This window comes from Lytechinus variegatus, chromosome 8 (genome assembly GCF_018143015.1).
Source record: "Lytechinus variegatus isolate NC3 chromosome 8, Lvar_3.0, whole genome shotgun sequence".
Taxonomy (NCBI): Eukaryota; Metazoa; Echinodermata; class Echinoidea; order Temnopleuroida; family Toxopneustidae; genus Lytechinus; species Lytechinus variegatus.
In genome coordinates, this window is record NC_054747.1 from 41808578 (window position 1) to 41825815 (window position 17238).

At 35.9% G+C, this 17238-nt stretch overlaps 2 protein-coding genes across 2 annotated transcripts in view; both read right to left on the reverse strand.

Annotated features, from left to right (window-relative positions):
- Window positions 1-10347, reverse strand: part of LOC121419754 (dynein alpha chain, flagellar outer arm-like) — an 85874-nt gene extending 75527 nt beyond the window's left edge. Inside the window, exon 1 of the mRNA XM_041614211.1 lies at window positions 10160-10347. Within this exon, the coding sequence (XP_041470145.1) occupies window positions 10160-10317 (158 nt within the window). The 5' untranslated portion in view covers window positions 10318-10347. The remainder of the gene's footprint in view (window positions 1-10159) is intronic.
- Window positions 10348-10623: 276 nt separating this feature from the next.
- Window positions 10624-17238, reverse strand: part of LOC121419755 (dynein beta chain, flagellar outer arm-like) — a 40620-nt gene continuing 34005 nt past the window's right edge. The window contains exons 31-38 of the mRNA XM_041614212.1: window positions 16712-16847; window positions 16104-16247; window positions 14839-14993; window positions 13782-14013; window positions 12422-12663; window positions 11558-11669; window positions 10952-11143; window positions 10624-10670 (exon numbers count right to left, since the gene is read on the reverse strand). Of these exons, the coding sequence (XP_041470146.1) occupies window positions 10624-10670; window positions 10952-11143; window positions 11558-11669; window positions 12422-12663; window positions 13782-14013; window positions 14839-14993; window positions 16104-16247; window positions 16712-16847 (1260 nt within the window). The remainder of the gene's footprint in view (window positions 10671-10951; window positions 11144-11557; window positions 11670-12421; window positions 12664-13781; window positions 14014-14838; window positions 14994-16103; window positions 16248-16711; window positions 16848-17238) is intronic.

Sequence of the window (17238 nt, forward strand, 5' to 3'; positions counted from 1 at the left end):
AATTACATTTGACAAATTTGTTAAGAATAATATCTACAAAAACACCTTTTTTATCAGCCATTATGCATTTCTTTCACAGTGATAATATGCAAAATCTGTCTGCAAACCTGTCTTTTATCATTTTTAGCTGTTATACATGGACAGGACATAGGAATGTACAAATTTTTATAATCCCTTGTAGTACTTCATCATTTCAAATATTTTCAGTATACATGTAGATGTACATTAGTTGTGGTAAAGCTAATTTGCATTTATGCAATGTTTGCTGAAAAATGTTGACTGCACCAGCTTTCAACATTGTTTTGGAAAAGGGATGTATGCAAGGCATTGGGTATTGTAATTATTATCTTTTTCAAGTGTACTTTATGTCAACTCAAATTTATAGCTTTCTTTCGCTTACTTTCAATCACATATGTAAAAATCCAAGTTTTGTATATGTGTGCTTGCTCTTTAGGCTTATTCAGGCCGACTAGAATACCTGATAATTATTTTCTACATTGATATCAACCCAAAACAAAACCTTTGAGGGTGCTACAAGCATGCGCAGTACCATGGTCTTATTAGCAGGCAAGTACATTGCCGCACCCAACTTCATTTTAGTGTTTTTTTTCTTTTTGGAAATATCACAAGTAATTTGCTTTCACACTGCCATAAATACCCAGTAGTTTCTGAGCAGGGTAGATCACAGTAAATTTCCTGATCAGAAAATTGCTTGGGAGCACTTCATCAACATTTTTCATCCAGCAAACTGTCAGATCTACCAATCTTCCTTGCTTCCTAACCAGTCAAATAAAACAAGAATTGGCGGATAAAAGCGTCCGACAAAAATATCAAGAAATGGGAAGTCATTCAAAATATTTTTAATATTTGTCCTTCTTTTAATAAACAACCTATGATAAATATACCCTATCAAAATAGGGGGAAGGGAGGGGGGAGTAATAGCAGCCTGCATCATCATACATGAATTATGAATACACTGTACATGTATTTCAAGAGGTAAAGTTATCATTTTGAAGAAGATGTATATATTTCATCATTAATATATATTTTTTCCTGTATCTTTTGTGTATATGTATCTGAAAGTCAATCAAAACTAAATTTCTTTGAATATATACATGTATTTGCATTCATGGAGAGATAAAATATAATTTTTGATAGATATTACTACAAGTCAAATTTCTGAGGATTGAACACAGATAAATCTGTTTGACAGAAGCAAGATTTGTACTTACAAGATGTGAATACTAATAAGTTGTCCGAAATGCTTTGTGTCGATTATTCAATTTATGAAAAACTATTGTATTCTATTTGAAATTTAGAGCATTTCTTCAGAATGTGGCATGAATGCAGAAAAATGTAGTTCATATACATGGACATAATTCATATAGGCCTATGTGTAGAATTGCTCTTAATACCCTAGTGTACAGAAGTGCATGAATGACTTGTTTTTAATATTTTTAATCATGGATTTGTGTTCATGTACAATGATGCAATTGTGTGATTAAATATGTATGCAAATCTGTAATCCCAGCAGATGGCATTATTTTTTTTAACATGCATTGTACAAGCAACTATATATTGTAAGTAATATTGACATACAGTCACAGTGCACCCAGTGCAATGTTTATTTAGTGTACACACTTTTTGTGATTATTGCACTTTTGCTGTACATGCATGTGCATTAATGTTAAATACATGTATAACAAAATTATGTTTGAAATGAAATGCACCTTGAATACAAATGTAAATATGCACATATTGGTTGATTATTTGAACACACGTATAAAATTCTAAAAAAAAGAAGTAAAAACAACATAATAGTGAAAAACACTTTAACTGTATATTCCAGGACCCCCAAATCCCGTTTACTTGGAAGAATATATAAAGATCATTCTGAGCATAATTAATTATTATATCATACATGTATATGTGCGCAATAACATGTAAATTCACGTCACTGCAACTGATAGAATGAAAAAAAATGGATAATGCACTTGGACATGCATATAATCGGTCTGATTTGGGCCATTCACACCCAGATTAGATTTTGGGTGGCACCTTGTCATTTTCTGACCAATTTCAATAAAAGTGGTATCAAAATGCTCAGGAGATGACAACGCATCCTGTATTAAAGCTGGTGCCCTAGGGAATTTGAAACATCTACCCTTTTGACCTCTGAATAGCTAGCACACCTGTAATTAAAATGCAGGTAAATGTAAATAACCTGCTCTTAGTGCCTTATTACTGCAGGCTTGATTGACTTGTTTTTAAATATTTTTCGATAATGGATTAGTGTTTATGTACAATGCTATGATATCCATAAAATTGTGTGATTAAATGTATGGCACATACATGTATATGCAAATATGTAGAGTCAGTACATGTAGGACTGTTCGATCATTTCTTTCTACTTCCATGCTTTGTTCAATACAAAATCTATTTTGACTATTGCACTTTTGCTGTACGTACATGTACATACATGTACATGAGCTATGTTGGGATGATCCTTGTACAGATTATATATACATGTATATATATATATATATTGTAACTTTATATTTGACATGAAATACACCTTGGATACAAATTTATGTATATATCTATTCATTATTATCATTTTTGTAAACATTCAAGTGATGAAAAATAAGTAATAACAACTTAATAGTGAACAGCACTTTAACTGTATATTCCCAGACCCCCAAATCCATTTTTCTTGGAAGAATATGAAGATCATTCTGAGCATAATTAATAGTTTATTGAATATCATTTGCATAAAACGGCAATTTGCAATTTATATATTGAATGTATTGAGTTTAACTACAGTAGGCCTATAGCAGAGAAAAAATTACCCAGGGGCTGAAGTATTTTGCCCCTGTAATGCTCAAAAGACCCCAGAACATCTACATTCACTCACACTGCCATGTTCAAGCTCATCTTACAAAGCCAATTTAGGGAATAGTTTGTGTAAAGTAGCTAGCCCTGGAAAAAAAAATATTTTGGCCTGCAGTATCTTTCATAGTTAGATTAGGTTTTATCTACTGGACGAAGTGTCAAAAGTCATGTACATGCATGTAGTAGACTGCACATGTAGAATATACATGTAGTAGACTTTGAATAATTTTTATGTACAATTTAGCAGACTGTAAATAATATTTGTATCTTTATATTCATGTAGTCTTCTTATTTTCAGTAAAATCATTAAAAAGATAATAAAAATCTTTGATCTTCAGCAGGGTGTCTAATCAGGAAAATGAGTGCTTTCCAAAGGACCAAATCCTAATTTTTTTTTAACTTTTTCTTCCGAATCAGGTGATGACACTTGTATTACAAGAACCAGAATTTTCTAATCTGATTGGTCCAGATCGAATCACATCAGTGAATTGCACCATGGCACCTAAAATGCGATCTGATGTCAAATCAAATACACTGTCCTGCACTCCGGCTGACATCAGAGTGCAGGATAGTGCGAGGTGTGGCATTATCTAGAATATAGATAAAACTATAGCATTCGGGGCAACTCGGTAACAGGGGAGGGGGGGGGTTGTATAAAACATTGTGCATGGAGGACCTAAATAATGAACTCTATGCTCGACTCGCCAAATGGATATACCGCACTCGGTCCTGCAGACCTCGGTGCAATACATCCATTGGCTCTTCTCGCACATCGTTCATTATTTGGCTTTGCATGCACATGCTTATACATGTACGTGCATCATTTGTATGATATTGTGGCATGTCTTTTTTTACGGCTGGTACAGGGCCGATCGGCGAGTAAAAAATGTGGCCACGGGATAATTTGGGCACATCGTGTTGAGCTATTGAAGAGAGAAGACATGTTCAGAAAGTAGTCCAATTAAAGTCATTGTAACTCACTGCAGTTTCCTTTTCTCTATGCAGTGTAGTTCTCATTTGATATAAGGTGTGAATGATCATTAATAGCAAAGCCCTGTTACATATATGCTACAATATCAATAAAAACACATGCAACAATGAATTACTGGGATTCTTTGGTCTCTTCTTACAAACATGCATTTCTAATTTTTTTCCCCTACTCATAAATTATTTTTTTAATGTGCAGAGGGGTGACAAACATAGAGCAGTGTAATGTGTATATTGTGGAGAGAGATAAAATACAAATGAGAGAGTAAGAAAGGGCGTGGATCCTACTATGGAAAGAAAGAAAAAATGACAGAGGGAGGGAAACAGCTGGTAGAATGCTGATTCAATCCAGAATAATGGGGGTTCAGTGAACCAAATCTTTGCAGACTGGCAACCTAATTGCCAAGGCAACAGAATGAATGAAGCTCATTGGTCGTTACCATGAAACAGCAGACAGTGTAGGGTTGTTTTTTGCATGATAGGCAATGTACAGTGTACAAATGTTCAGTGAAAGAATCTGAAGTATGAATTGCCAAACACATCCAACAGCCAAGTTGGGTAAATACTTAGTATGTCAGCCTATCAAGAATAGATATAATTGAGAGGAATTAAATGTGGTGATGTAGGTGATTACTTTAATACTTGATTAGGGTCGTTTTCGGGGGGGGGGGGGGGGGTTGTCTATGCCATATGAGCATGGTCTGCATCTTATACAGTGAGAACCCCCCCCCACCAATAAATGCATATGGTGGGGAAAAAAGAACTAAAAATATCACTGGATGTGATTTGCTGGAAATAGTTGGATAGATCTGCAATTCCCTGGATTTTGGGTTATTACATGTGCTGGTACCATGGCAATACAATTTCTGACACATACAAAAAAAAATGTGTCTAGCACATCTTTGCCTCACTTGAGACCTACGTGTATGTGCAATTAATAAGCATACCAGTAGGTCATAAACTGAAGAAATACTTTCACCCATGGCAACAGTTTCCAACACATGGGAATCACATATCTTGCTCAACTTTACCTTACGAGCCATGTTTGTGCCAAATTTCATGCTAGTAAAACAATTGAGGAAGTAGTTCAAACTACAAGAATTTTACCTTATAAATGTTTGCCATATTATGTTAGTTTGGGACCTACATGTAGATATATAGGACTAAAGCAATTGTTTATATAGAACTTGTATGTGGGATCTAAGATCTGTATTGAATGGGTAAAATAAGAGCTTTATAAAAACTAGAAGGAAAAAAGTACATGTATGTGAGGAAAGGCATGAGGGAATTTTGTGAGCTTAATATTCAGAAGAAAAACATAACTTCAAATTTTTCAAGGCTAGATTTATAAAGTTGAGCTCAATAGTACTAAAACTCCCTGAAAATGTGAAAAAAGATGAATCAAAATTGATAGCTGGACAGTCAAGTTTCATTTAAAATACTGCACAGAGTAACAAAAAATTGTAAAAAAGAAAATGCTTTTCTTACTTTCCAGTTATTTTCTTTTTCAAATTGAATGTAAACTGCTCCATCATTTTTAAAAGTAAAATAGAATAGGACAAAATTTAACTAGAAATCAAATTCTTTCAAATCTTTTGAGACACAATCTTGCTATCTTCATCAATCAAGAGACACTGAGGTACATGTACAGACCATAGGCAGCAGTGTGTTAAGACTGATCAGGAGTGGATGAAAGTGTGCTCCAAATAATTTTAAATGTTGGTAGTAGTTAGTTGTAAAAATACATGACATCATCGGACAAGACCGTATCATAACTTAAGAGGCGGATAAATCCAAGCTAGAACGTCCTGCATACAAATTATCATTTCAAGGTAATTTGACATTTAATATCAAGTGAAAGTTTTAATATGAATAGTTACATACATGTATTAAATCCAAAACGAATTTAAACTTTTCATTAACTTTCAGTGGACAGGTCCTGGCAACATCTATCTGAGTTCTGATGGAAATGGTGGGAACCTGTCTTTTCGACCATATCCATTCAGCTCTAATAATTATATATTATCATAATAATAGTAATAATAATGAAATTAATAACAGTTATATGTAATAACAGATTGTAGTTATACTATAAATAATAATAAAAATAGCTGTATTTATAAAGGGCCCTTTGCCTGAGGATACAAAGCAGCCAGCTATTTAACATTGAATTGAATTGAACTGCAGGGGGCCGGTCACACGTGAAGCGTTGTTGTACTGCATGGATGTGTGTATCTTTTATATTCAGCTTTCATTTTTTTTGTCTTTCTTTTTCTTTTATTTCTTTCCTCACTTTTTTGTCTTCCCCTTTCCCATTTTTCTACCTAAGATTGTCTCTCTCATTTTAGGCTTCTATTCTCCTTTCTTTTCCTCTTCCTTTTCCTTCTTTACCTTTCTTTTTTGTTTTTTTTTCAATGAGAGTTCTTCTTTCCTTCCTTTGGCTTTCTACCTATTTTATTTTTTCTGTCTTTTTTCCTTCCTTCCTTTCTTGAAAACAAAGCGTGATGATTCCTGCAAACTGCCTTCCAGCACATGCCATCATTTTTCTTCTCTCTAATACTAATAGTTTCCTTATTTTGGGGTAGCATTTCTTCAACCCTCAGGCTTGACTGTAAAGGTAAATAGTTAGACAAGAGGGTTTATCAAGTCATGCAGGGTTGATAGAACCTGTATCTCAAGACCATCCCAGAATGGAACCTTCTCTCTGAGGAAGTCAGAAATTCTAAAGATGTAGGAGTATTCAAACTCAAACTTGAACGTTTGGACATTAACACCCTTGTCTCCAAAGCACACTACCAAAATTAACTGTGTTTAGCGCTTGACCCCCTAAACGTACGCAACAACCAGATGCTGGTGATTGTATGTCAACGGGCAGATACAGATACAGAAATATCTTGGATTCTCTACATTTTCGAAACCAAGGTATAGCACCGCATTTCTAAAATCTGAGAAGCAGTTGTCTCTCTAAAAAGGGTCCTATGTCATGGATTATAATAACAAAATTGCATAATTCATATAATTATAACCCAGAATTTAGAATATCTGAAGAAATATTAATTGTACTAAAGAGCTAAGTTCAATGTAGAAGAAGAAAAACAAATCAATTGAGCACAGAAGGAATAAGAAAGAGAAAGAACATACAAAGCCAGGAAATAAAGAAAGCCAGTGTGACTGCCAAAGTATTAAATTCAGATGACTTCACATACTCTGGAACATTTAATTCGCCAGTACAACTTTTTTTCTTCTTCATCCCACATACAATTTTTTCATAATAGGGGATGCAAATTTTCAAAACCATCACGAATAAGCCTTATTATTTGTTAGTATATTTTTTTTTCTGATTCTTGGTGGCAACTAATCATTCACATACATATATTACAAAAATAAAAGTGAACTATTACAGAGTACCGAAGCATGAAGCCATCAATTCTTTTTCCTCCTCACCCAGGAATTTCTACACCATAGCCAATCTGAGCAAGGTGGAAAAACCCAACTTGGTGAGAGCCAGTCCAGGGGGCCATGGACCTGGGTGGGACCCCACTGAAGCACTTGCAAGATTTCCCCAGGGGGTGCTGCATGTATTATTTTCCATAGGCAGCATCCCTGGGATTCTGGTTGGTGAGTCACGTAGGAGAAATGCAAGGAAAATGACCAATGAAACCCCCTTTGGCTTATCAAATTTCTTGGCACCAAAACGACCTTCATTTTGTAGTGAAACCTTATTTTGCTTGTCAAATTTACATAGGCGGATCCAGGGGGCCAAGGAGCTCGGGACTCCTTATTGGAGGAGCAAAAACTAAGGGGGGAGGTACTCAAAAAAGAAAAGAAGGGAAAAGAGAGGAGAAAATAAGAGGATGAAGAAGACTTCATAAAATAAGGAGAAGTGACGACTTGGAAAATAAAAAACCTTTCATGTCACTATATGAAGTTTTTGCTCGCACTTCGCGTTTGCATTGCATGTTTGATGTGATAGGCCTACATGAGATTCTTCCTCAATAGGCTGATTTGGAGCTAAAAATATCGAGTTTTGAAGTCAATATACAAAACATATTCCAGCTCCGACATCGAGCTTTCATTATTTTGTTTGATTTATATAAATTGATTTTCAAAAAGTGCTCTCTAAAATGTCTGTTTTATTGTCTCAGGATGCAGATTTGTCAGGTACCTAATCTCTTCCTGTATTCCATAGAGTTTTCAAAATATCCCTTAATTTTCAGGTTTGATTGTCAAAACCTATCAGACAGCGCTGCGTGCTTGCATTTTGATTGGTGAGTAATGTATACCTCAATAATTTCCTTTATAATAATAAGCAATTCTAAAACAAACTACTTAAAATCCCCTTTTCATGACATCGTGATTTGCGCTCTCATTAATTTGTGAAACATACATTAACCCCTATTTTCAGCTCGTGCCTCATTGATTTTCAAAAAATCAGTTCCGCTTCGCGCTCGCTTTATTTGATTGTTGAAATATGTATCGTCTCCATGGCTACCTTCAAACAGTCCTTAAAAGGTCCATTTTTGATCAGTTACATATCATGTTCAAGATCACAAACATTGCACAGAATGTTCAATTTTCAGGACAAAGTGCATGAAATTTCCCCCAAAAAAATTAGCTCACGCTTCGCGCTCACACTATTTAAATAGGGCTTTTGAGATTATAATAATGTATGTTCTTTTATAAGAATATATTTGTAGCTAAGAATTGACTGTTACGGATACCTCTTCAAAGAAAAAAAAGAACTTTGATTGGCCGTTCAGGGAAAATGTGGGTGAATTTATTCTCCCCCCCATTATTGGCAAAAGTTGGATCCGCCCCTGAATTTAGGCCTACTTCAGCACCCCCAGCCAAGAAATCATTCCCAGGGCCTCAAGAAACAAACCCCCAAACATCCGAAGACATAACTAGCCTCAACGAAATCATTGCACTGTTTGCCCAGTTCTATTTGTTGAACATATACATTGACCTTTTATGAGGACAACATGCACCAGTGACTTCACTTCAACAAATTTTAATTCGAATTTATTTGACTTTGCAATAAAAATACGTAACAGTAAAACATCAGTAAAAATATATTATGAAATATAATATCCGCAGGATAACAATTGTAAATAAGACAAAGACGAAAAAACACACAAAAAAACAAGACAAAACAAGGAAAAATATAAGCCTGTAACTACATGTAGGAACCGTTAAACTGTCAATTTCAAATGAGTAAATTACATTATACTTATTTTTGAAAATACTTAATGATTTAGAATTTGCAATTTCAGAAGGTAGGGAGTTCCATATAAATGGACTGGTACATGTAGATTAAAGGTTTTTTTTTTAATAAACATGTGCCGACAAATGGTAAATGAAAGTTATCCATAAATCTTGTTTTATAACCAGGAACTTGATAACTAAACATGAAAAACTTTGTAAGGGATGTAGGAAGGAGGTCATGGTTACATAAATACATAAATAATCCAAATTTAAATAAATATACAGATCTTAAGGGAATGAAAAACAGTGTAAATGTGTGCAAGAAAAGATGAATTGATTCAAAATACTCATTGCACATTTTTGTAATTTCATGACCTTGCCTAACTGGTATGAAGATGCATTTTCCCAAACAATGATACAATACAAATATAGAATGGAATTATATATAACTCTCAGAACTTGTTTTGGGAGGAATATCAGTTGAAATATAGCACCAACATTTTTTGCTAATTTATTGCACACTTCCCCAATATGATTTTTCCAAAATAATTTGTTGTGTCACACCCTAGGGCCCAACAGACCGATAATACATGTATAACATCATTATGTTCATTATCACAAGTTCATAATGAAAAGGGTTCCCACAGAAATTTGAAAAAAGAATTCCATGACTTTTCAATGACTAAATTGCTGCTTTCCATGACCTCCCGTGACATCCCGGGAGTTAAGTAGAATTTGGGATGTCACAAAACTGAGAAAAGTGGAAATTATGAACACTAATAGCAGAGTATGACCACAGAGTTAGAGAGTTGCAAGACAAGACAAACTGGAAAGTTGCCATAGCCAAGAGGCAAATGCAATTCCATGACTTTTCACAAATTTTCAAAATTTCCTGACTTCCATGACTACAAATTTTTAAAGGATTTTCCATGACTGTAGGAAAGGGGCATGAGGAAAATCAGGTTGAAACCAAACAAGTTTCCAACCCCTCTATACTAGTAGTAGATTCCAAAATTACACTACATTTACTATCTTAGGACCATTCCATTATGAAAAATAGGGGTGTTTTGCTTACCTGGTGATTACATCCCTCTGATGAGCCATGAGGGATATAAGATTGCTAATCTTCTGGATCTGAGCAGGGAAGAGGAGGAGCTTTAGCTCGGTCCGATCGACCTGCTCCTCAACGACGACCTTGACCTTTGGCCTCTCCGGAGGAAGGACGACCTTCATGGTGTCCACAGGACGGCTCTTTATTTCACCTGCTGAACAAGGAAAACATAAATTAGTATATGCATGTACAAACACTGAGTGGATACCATGTTCGAACATGGGGTCTAAAAAACACCCTAAACAAGTATTTTCCATATTCTGAAAATGCAACCCTCAACAAGTATTGGCGTGTGAAACACTACCCTTAACAAGTATTGGAAACAAAACAATACCCTTGACAAGTACTCCCTAATTGAACCCCTAAAAAGTACAGTGATATTTTGGTTATGTCACGGACGTCGGTCGTCAGTTTTACCTTAACCTACATCACTGGGTATACGGCCCAACCTCCCACACCTCGCACAAATCGGACTCTAAACACGTAGTGCTGACGGGCAAAAAGTACATCCTTTATAAAACATTTTAGTCTTTTTTATACCCTCGTAAATTTGACCCTAAACACGTAGCTTTCCTAGCAAAAAGATACCCTTTTTATCTTAGTGTTTTTGACACCCTTATTACGTTACGCACGTAACGCGCCCTATCTTGAAAAAGACATCCTTTTTACGTGTGTTTTTGATTGCGCATGGTATCCACTCGTCAATGAAAGTGCCCCCCCCCCGCCCCGGGTCTCCAACCTTAATAATATACTTACTGACATCACTAGCCTCTTCATTGATCACAGAGTGCATACTACCCTCTTCTTGGATGGGCGTGGCTGGCTGTGGGATCGCTGGTTCATTAAGACTCCACTGAGAACCACGGTATGAGTGGGAGCTCTGCCGGCCAGTCTGTGAGACGACCGTGCTGTTGTTATCCGCAGCCGAGTTATCAATGTTGTTATTTGCTGAAGGAAAAATCAAAGAGGATTTTGATATAAGAAATGGCTTTCACTGAAATTGAATTCATTTGCCCATTTGGGGTGAGAAAAAAACCAACTTAACCCCCCCCGTCAAAGTGGAAATAACGCACACATTTTCCTACATAATGAATCACATTCCACGGCAGTTCATCATATAGACAACACTAGAAATAAAGCACATTGTATAAAAAACAATAGATTAATAACAGGCACATTGAACAAGATCTAATCGAATATAAATTTGATAAAGGGGAAATGGTACAGACTGAAGCACAGATCTGATATCAAAGTTTGATTATCACCAACCTTTTTACCTGACTAATTCAAAAGAAAATAAAGTGTGGTGATAAATAATACTGAGATTCCCCCTCCCCTTTCTTTAGGTATTCAAATTCTTACCTTCTTTCCTGAGTTCTTTCCTAAGTCTTGCTTTCTTCTCTTTCTCATCTTCAATTCCTTTCAGCATCACCACGGCTGATTGGATGCTAGTATTCATCTTCGTTAAGATATCCTGAAAATAAACCATGAAATAGATATCAAAATGAAAAGCTGTTTCAATGTATTAAGTCAGACCTGCCAACCTCTGGGAATGAAAAACTGTATTCTGTAATAAAAAAACTCTATTTTCCCCCAAAAGTTTATTTCATAATAAAATGCTTGGCACACTCGCTCATCGCAGGGCTAAGCTGCATGCAAGCTGCACTTGCAGATGAAAAAAAAAACATTAAAACTTGTGTAAATCTCACCCTGGTTTTTACAAAATGATTAAAAAAAAGTAAGTTACCTGATGTTTGAAATAGAGACATATAGAGATGACTTTTCTTAATAAATTACGATTTTGTAAAAAAAGAAAAAATTGTTTTTTTTTATACAAAAAACGTACTGGCTATTTTGGTTGCAAAAACGTACATAATACTGCTAAAACGTACTGGTTGGCAAATCTGTTAAGTGCTATATAAAAATGACATATTATTATCAACCATAATAGTCCTGGATTTTGATTGTTGTCACTCTCCGGTCTGAAAAGGGGATTACACCCCCTCCAAACGTCTCGGCCCTGGATTGTGTGATCGTGACAAAACATTTGTAATTTTTAGTCTGGCATGCACTTGCATAACAATGGGTAATTTCATAAACAAATACCCAGGCATCACAACTTTGGTGTCAAAAGTTGCTTGAGACTTGAAAGTAAAATGTCAGCAAGCCATAGGGCCCAACAAATTTGTGCGGTGCATTTATCGTGAAAAATCATGATTAAGTTACCTTGAGTGAGTCTTTCTCTCCTCCATCTACTGCCTTCAGTCCTCTCTCTACTTGATCACCAAGCTGTATCTGCATCGCTAGATATACCACCTCCGTCACATGTTCTAACATCCAGGACTTAGTAGGAGGTTCTTTGGTGGCCTCTAAGGGTCCCTCTTGTTGGGATTCTCTGGTACTAGGTCTCTTGGTTCTCTGTCCGGTCCTGCTACCGGCTCGGCTACCAGCACGACTCCCTGGTCCTCCTGTGTTGACAAAAAAAAAGAGAACAAACTTATAGTCAAGGCAATATTTTGTCATACTTTTATTGCTCCATTTACTATTAGTCTAAAAAAATCATGATCAAGAAAACATTTCTTCAAACTTCATTGCTAAATTGTCCCTAATATTCTTATTTCATTCAGAATCACCTATCGTTTGGGATGGGGGGGGGGGGCTGTTTCTTACATATTTCAATTATAACAATAAAAAACAGTTTAAAGCTACTAACACCATTCATTTTGATTGGGTGATAACTAACTTGTTATATCAATTGTTAATTACCTATCAAAACAAGAGTTATTATGAACCAAGACCATGAAAAGTTTATTGAATTCCGTAACTGTCATCTCTCCAATAAAATGTATCTTACACTGTAATGTTTCAACATGCACTTTTATAAACCATTATATTACCCTTTTCAACAATGCTAAATTAGCTGAAGATAGTACAATTCATGGTTCCTATGGCTCGTATTCTGAAGTCAGGTTTAACTTAAACTCGAGTTTAAAGTTGTGGTTTAAGTATGGGAAGCCAAAAGTATCAAAAATTTTACTAAGTTGTATGCTTCCTACGTTTACTGTGCTCTTTCCGTGTTCATCGATGGTGAAGGCAATAATATATTTATACTTCCTAGACAATTATGGATGATTTAAGAGCCAAATGAGCTGAAGTATGAAATCTCTACTGTTAGTGATTTCTGTATCAATTGACTGTCCATGCTTAAACCATAACTTTAAACCTGAATTTAAGTTAAACCTGCTATCAGAATACGGACGAGCCTATGGGTTTAGATTTTCTGCATCATGCCATTGTTAGTGTAAGGAGAACAATGGTTAGGCATATATTTATGAACATGAATTACAATTTGGTCTGCATTGCAATCTTTGGTTATATTAACTTGTTTTGTCCGTCTGTTGTAGTTTGCTTTTTCTCTTTTGGAGGGGGGGGTTATATGTTTAGGTTTAAGACAGGTTATGGGACATTTTGAGTTCCATTAAACAACTGACTTCTTAATTTCCACATCATTTACTGGGGACCCATCAGGTTCCGGTGAGCTATAGGTTGAAGTTTGCACTGAGATTGAAATCAAGTTCCCGCTTACCTTTACGCTCATCTTTCCCAACTGTGACTTTTCTGGCCCCTGCACTGTGAATCTCCCTCTCCTTTCTTGGACCTGGTCCTAGCCCCTCTATGGGTCCAGGACTCTGGAAGGAGGCCTGCAGGTCCAGGGTCTCGTGTGCCAGGGCCGAGGCTAGCTGATTCTGCAAGGAAGTCTTGATCATGGGGATGAGGTTGCCGAGCCAGTTTTCAATAGGACCCTCACAAGATACAACCTAAAGCAGATTATCAAGATATTAATACAATCCTTATAATAATTTAGAACTCGGAGAGGAAGCCTACTGGTCTAGGTTCTGATAGGCTAGGCTGATCGATCTGCAGGAAGTCTTGGTCACTGGGATGGGATTGCACAGCAAGTTTTCCTCAAAGACTTCACAAGAAACAACACAGAAATATAGTAAAATATTCCTGCTATGATACTTCCTCTAAAAAAATATCTTTTTAAGAAAATCTTCCCATCTCATAGGGTTCATACATATAAACATAACACAAAGCTTTGCATTGATCGTAAAACACTTATCTATGATTGATTGCATTGACTACAATGTACAATCAATCATGAAAATCAAGCATATGATTAATCACTAAGCTTTGTGTTACGGGGCCCTGGAGAAAAGTTGAGGCTATTTTGCACATTTTCATGAATGTGTCGTCAATCATATAAAGACAATATCACATATTTAAGACTGACTGGGACTGGTCTGACTGCAAACGTATGGATACACCTACATATAGTTATGAGTGCGGTGTTTCATCATGCTAATGATTAATTATTTAATCTAACAAAAATATGTTTTCGGCTAATCAAACATCATTTTTTTTAATTTACAATGGTAAGTTGACTTGTAAAGGAGCATTTTTAACACATTCACAATGCATTTACACACAATCTCATCAATAATTGTTGAGAAATCTTCTGAGCATCATCTGGCCAAGGTAAGTCTATGTAAAACACTCTTACAATTAATGAAAAAGACAAGGTATAGATATATATATAGACCATTTTCTAAGGAACTAATAGAGTATAGATCTGTGCAAACCTGTTTGAGGGGTAATTTCTCTCCAAGCATGCTAATCAAGCCGGTCACTTGGAAGTTAGATTCTGCAGCTTCAGAGGCATTGTTCTCAAACTCTAACCGACCAAGGTTCTCAAAGAGTTTTGGAAGGTAGAGATTCACCTGGTTGAGATCATAGCCTAGAAGGGAAAGACACAAAGGAATATCTCGATTTAAACACATTCTGCAGATTGTAAAGCATTCTAAAACTCTTACCTGATTACATTTCTCAACTGATTACCTTCTAAGGAAGGTAGAGATTCACCTGGTAATATAGCCTTGATTGGAAAGACAGAAAGCAAAATCACTATAAATCCTGAATGATTCGAACACATTATGCAGATTGCAAAGTACTGTCTGCAAACTCCAGTCGATCACATTTGTCTCTCAAGAAGCAAAGAACATCAGTCAGTAGAACTCGAGGTTTGAATGAAAATCTAAATCAACATCACTTTGTAAATTATAGATTGTTCAATTAATTGCATCCACAGTAATCATTTGCTTACCATATAACAACAATATTAAAATTTATATGCCGTTTCATATGTTGGTTTCCAAGCACTTTACATTGTAATTATTATTATCCTGGTCATTGGAGCCATCACTGTGCCACACATAAAGTGCACCATCTCCACTCCCTGGGGAGTATCCTACTATCCTGGCCATAAAACTGTTTATTGGTGCACACATGCCAATCTAATCACATTGGCATGTACATGCTACTGGGTAACCATTTAATACCTGGGTGGAGAGCGACAAATGTGATTAAGAGCCTTGTCAAAGGACATTAGCTCCGGGTGGGGTTCCTACACTCGACCATTGGTTTAAAAGTCAAATGACCAAAACAGTACACAATGACGCCTCCACAAATATATAAATTTGGTGTTATTGTTAGTATCATCGCTGTTAACTGTGACCTTTTATAATAATAATATAGGGTACTTATATTGCGCACATATCCACCTTGTTAGGTGCTCAAGGCACTCCTATATTACCCGGCTAAGCTAGGTGTTCATAGCGCACACAGCTTTTAAGGAATTACTTCCTACCAGCACCCATTTACCTCACCCGGGTTGAGTGCAGCACATTGTGGATCAGTTTCTTGCTGAAGGAAATTACGCCATGGCTGGGATTCGAACCCACGACCCTCTTGTTTCAAAGTCCGAAGACTAATCCACTGGGCCACAACGCTCCACAAGGAAAGGACAGTGGAAGTTTTGACCAAACAATTAAAAACCTTGAGGACTCACCGTTGCATACAACATGAAGCACATCCTCCATTGAAAGGAAGTAGAACCTTGGGAACCTCTGCCTTCGTCTCTCAAGATGTTGAAGCAAGGAACGTCTGCAGATCTCAAGGTTACTGTTCATCTTCTCAAGCAAACCAAGGATTGCTGATAGGACAGAAGTATAAAAATTGATCTAAATGGAATTTGTACTTCCTCAAAAATGTTTGATTGAATTGAATGCATTGATACCCAAAACATTTAAGTAACTTCATCCACATACATGTACATGTAACTATTCCAATAATTTTTCACTTGCCATGACCTTTCAAGTGTTAAAAACATTAAATCATTACACATGATTAGATCAATTTTTTTGTTTGTTTTTGTTTTACAATAAAACAATCATTTATTTTCAAAAGGTATGCAATATATCCATGATTGAGATTTCAAAAAACAGTAAGTTTGTAAAAGAAAAGGATATTTCAGTACACATCAAAAGTAAGATTTGTTACATGATAACAACACAATCCTATGCCCTTGATTAAGCGTTCTTACATTTGATTTATCCAAACACCCTAATTACAGATCAAAATTTGCTTTCAAAACCCAAAATAAATAAAATGACCAACCTTTTCTCTGGCAGCACTGAAGAACATTTGGATTCTTCTCAGACGCCCTCATGAGAAGTCTAAAATCCCTGTTTGCTGACGTAAAGAGACTTGCTTCATGAGATAGAGATGCTCTGACATCAGCTCCACTAAACACCTGCAAGTGTAACATAAAGAGATGTAATTAATATGTCTGTTTGATTTCATCTTTTACATCGCTCGCTATAAACATAAGGTTATGCTTTACTGAAAAATGGATCGCATTATCAATGTTAAAAGGCCTTGGGGTCGTTCTATAAAGCTGTTTGTAAGGTAAGAGTGACATTAAGAACGACTGGTGATCCTTTCTTGTGGTATGTGATATTTCCCATTAAATGTTCATTGGTGATTATTTAGCACATAAAGGATCACCAATCGTTCTTAAAGTTGCTTTTAACTTATGAACAGCTTTATGAAACACTCACCCAGTTGTTAAATAAAATTAAATGACTGTTTGGCAGCCCTGTTTATAAAAGACAGCCTCTACCTCTTCAAAGTCAAGCCAATTC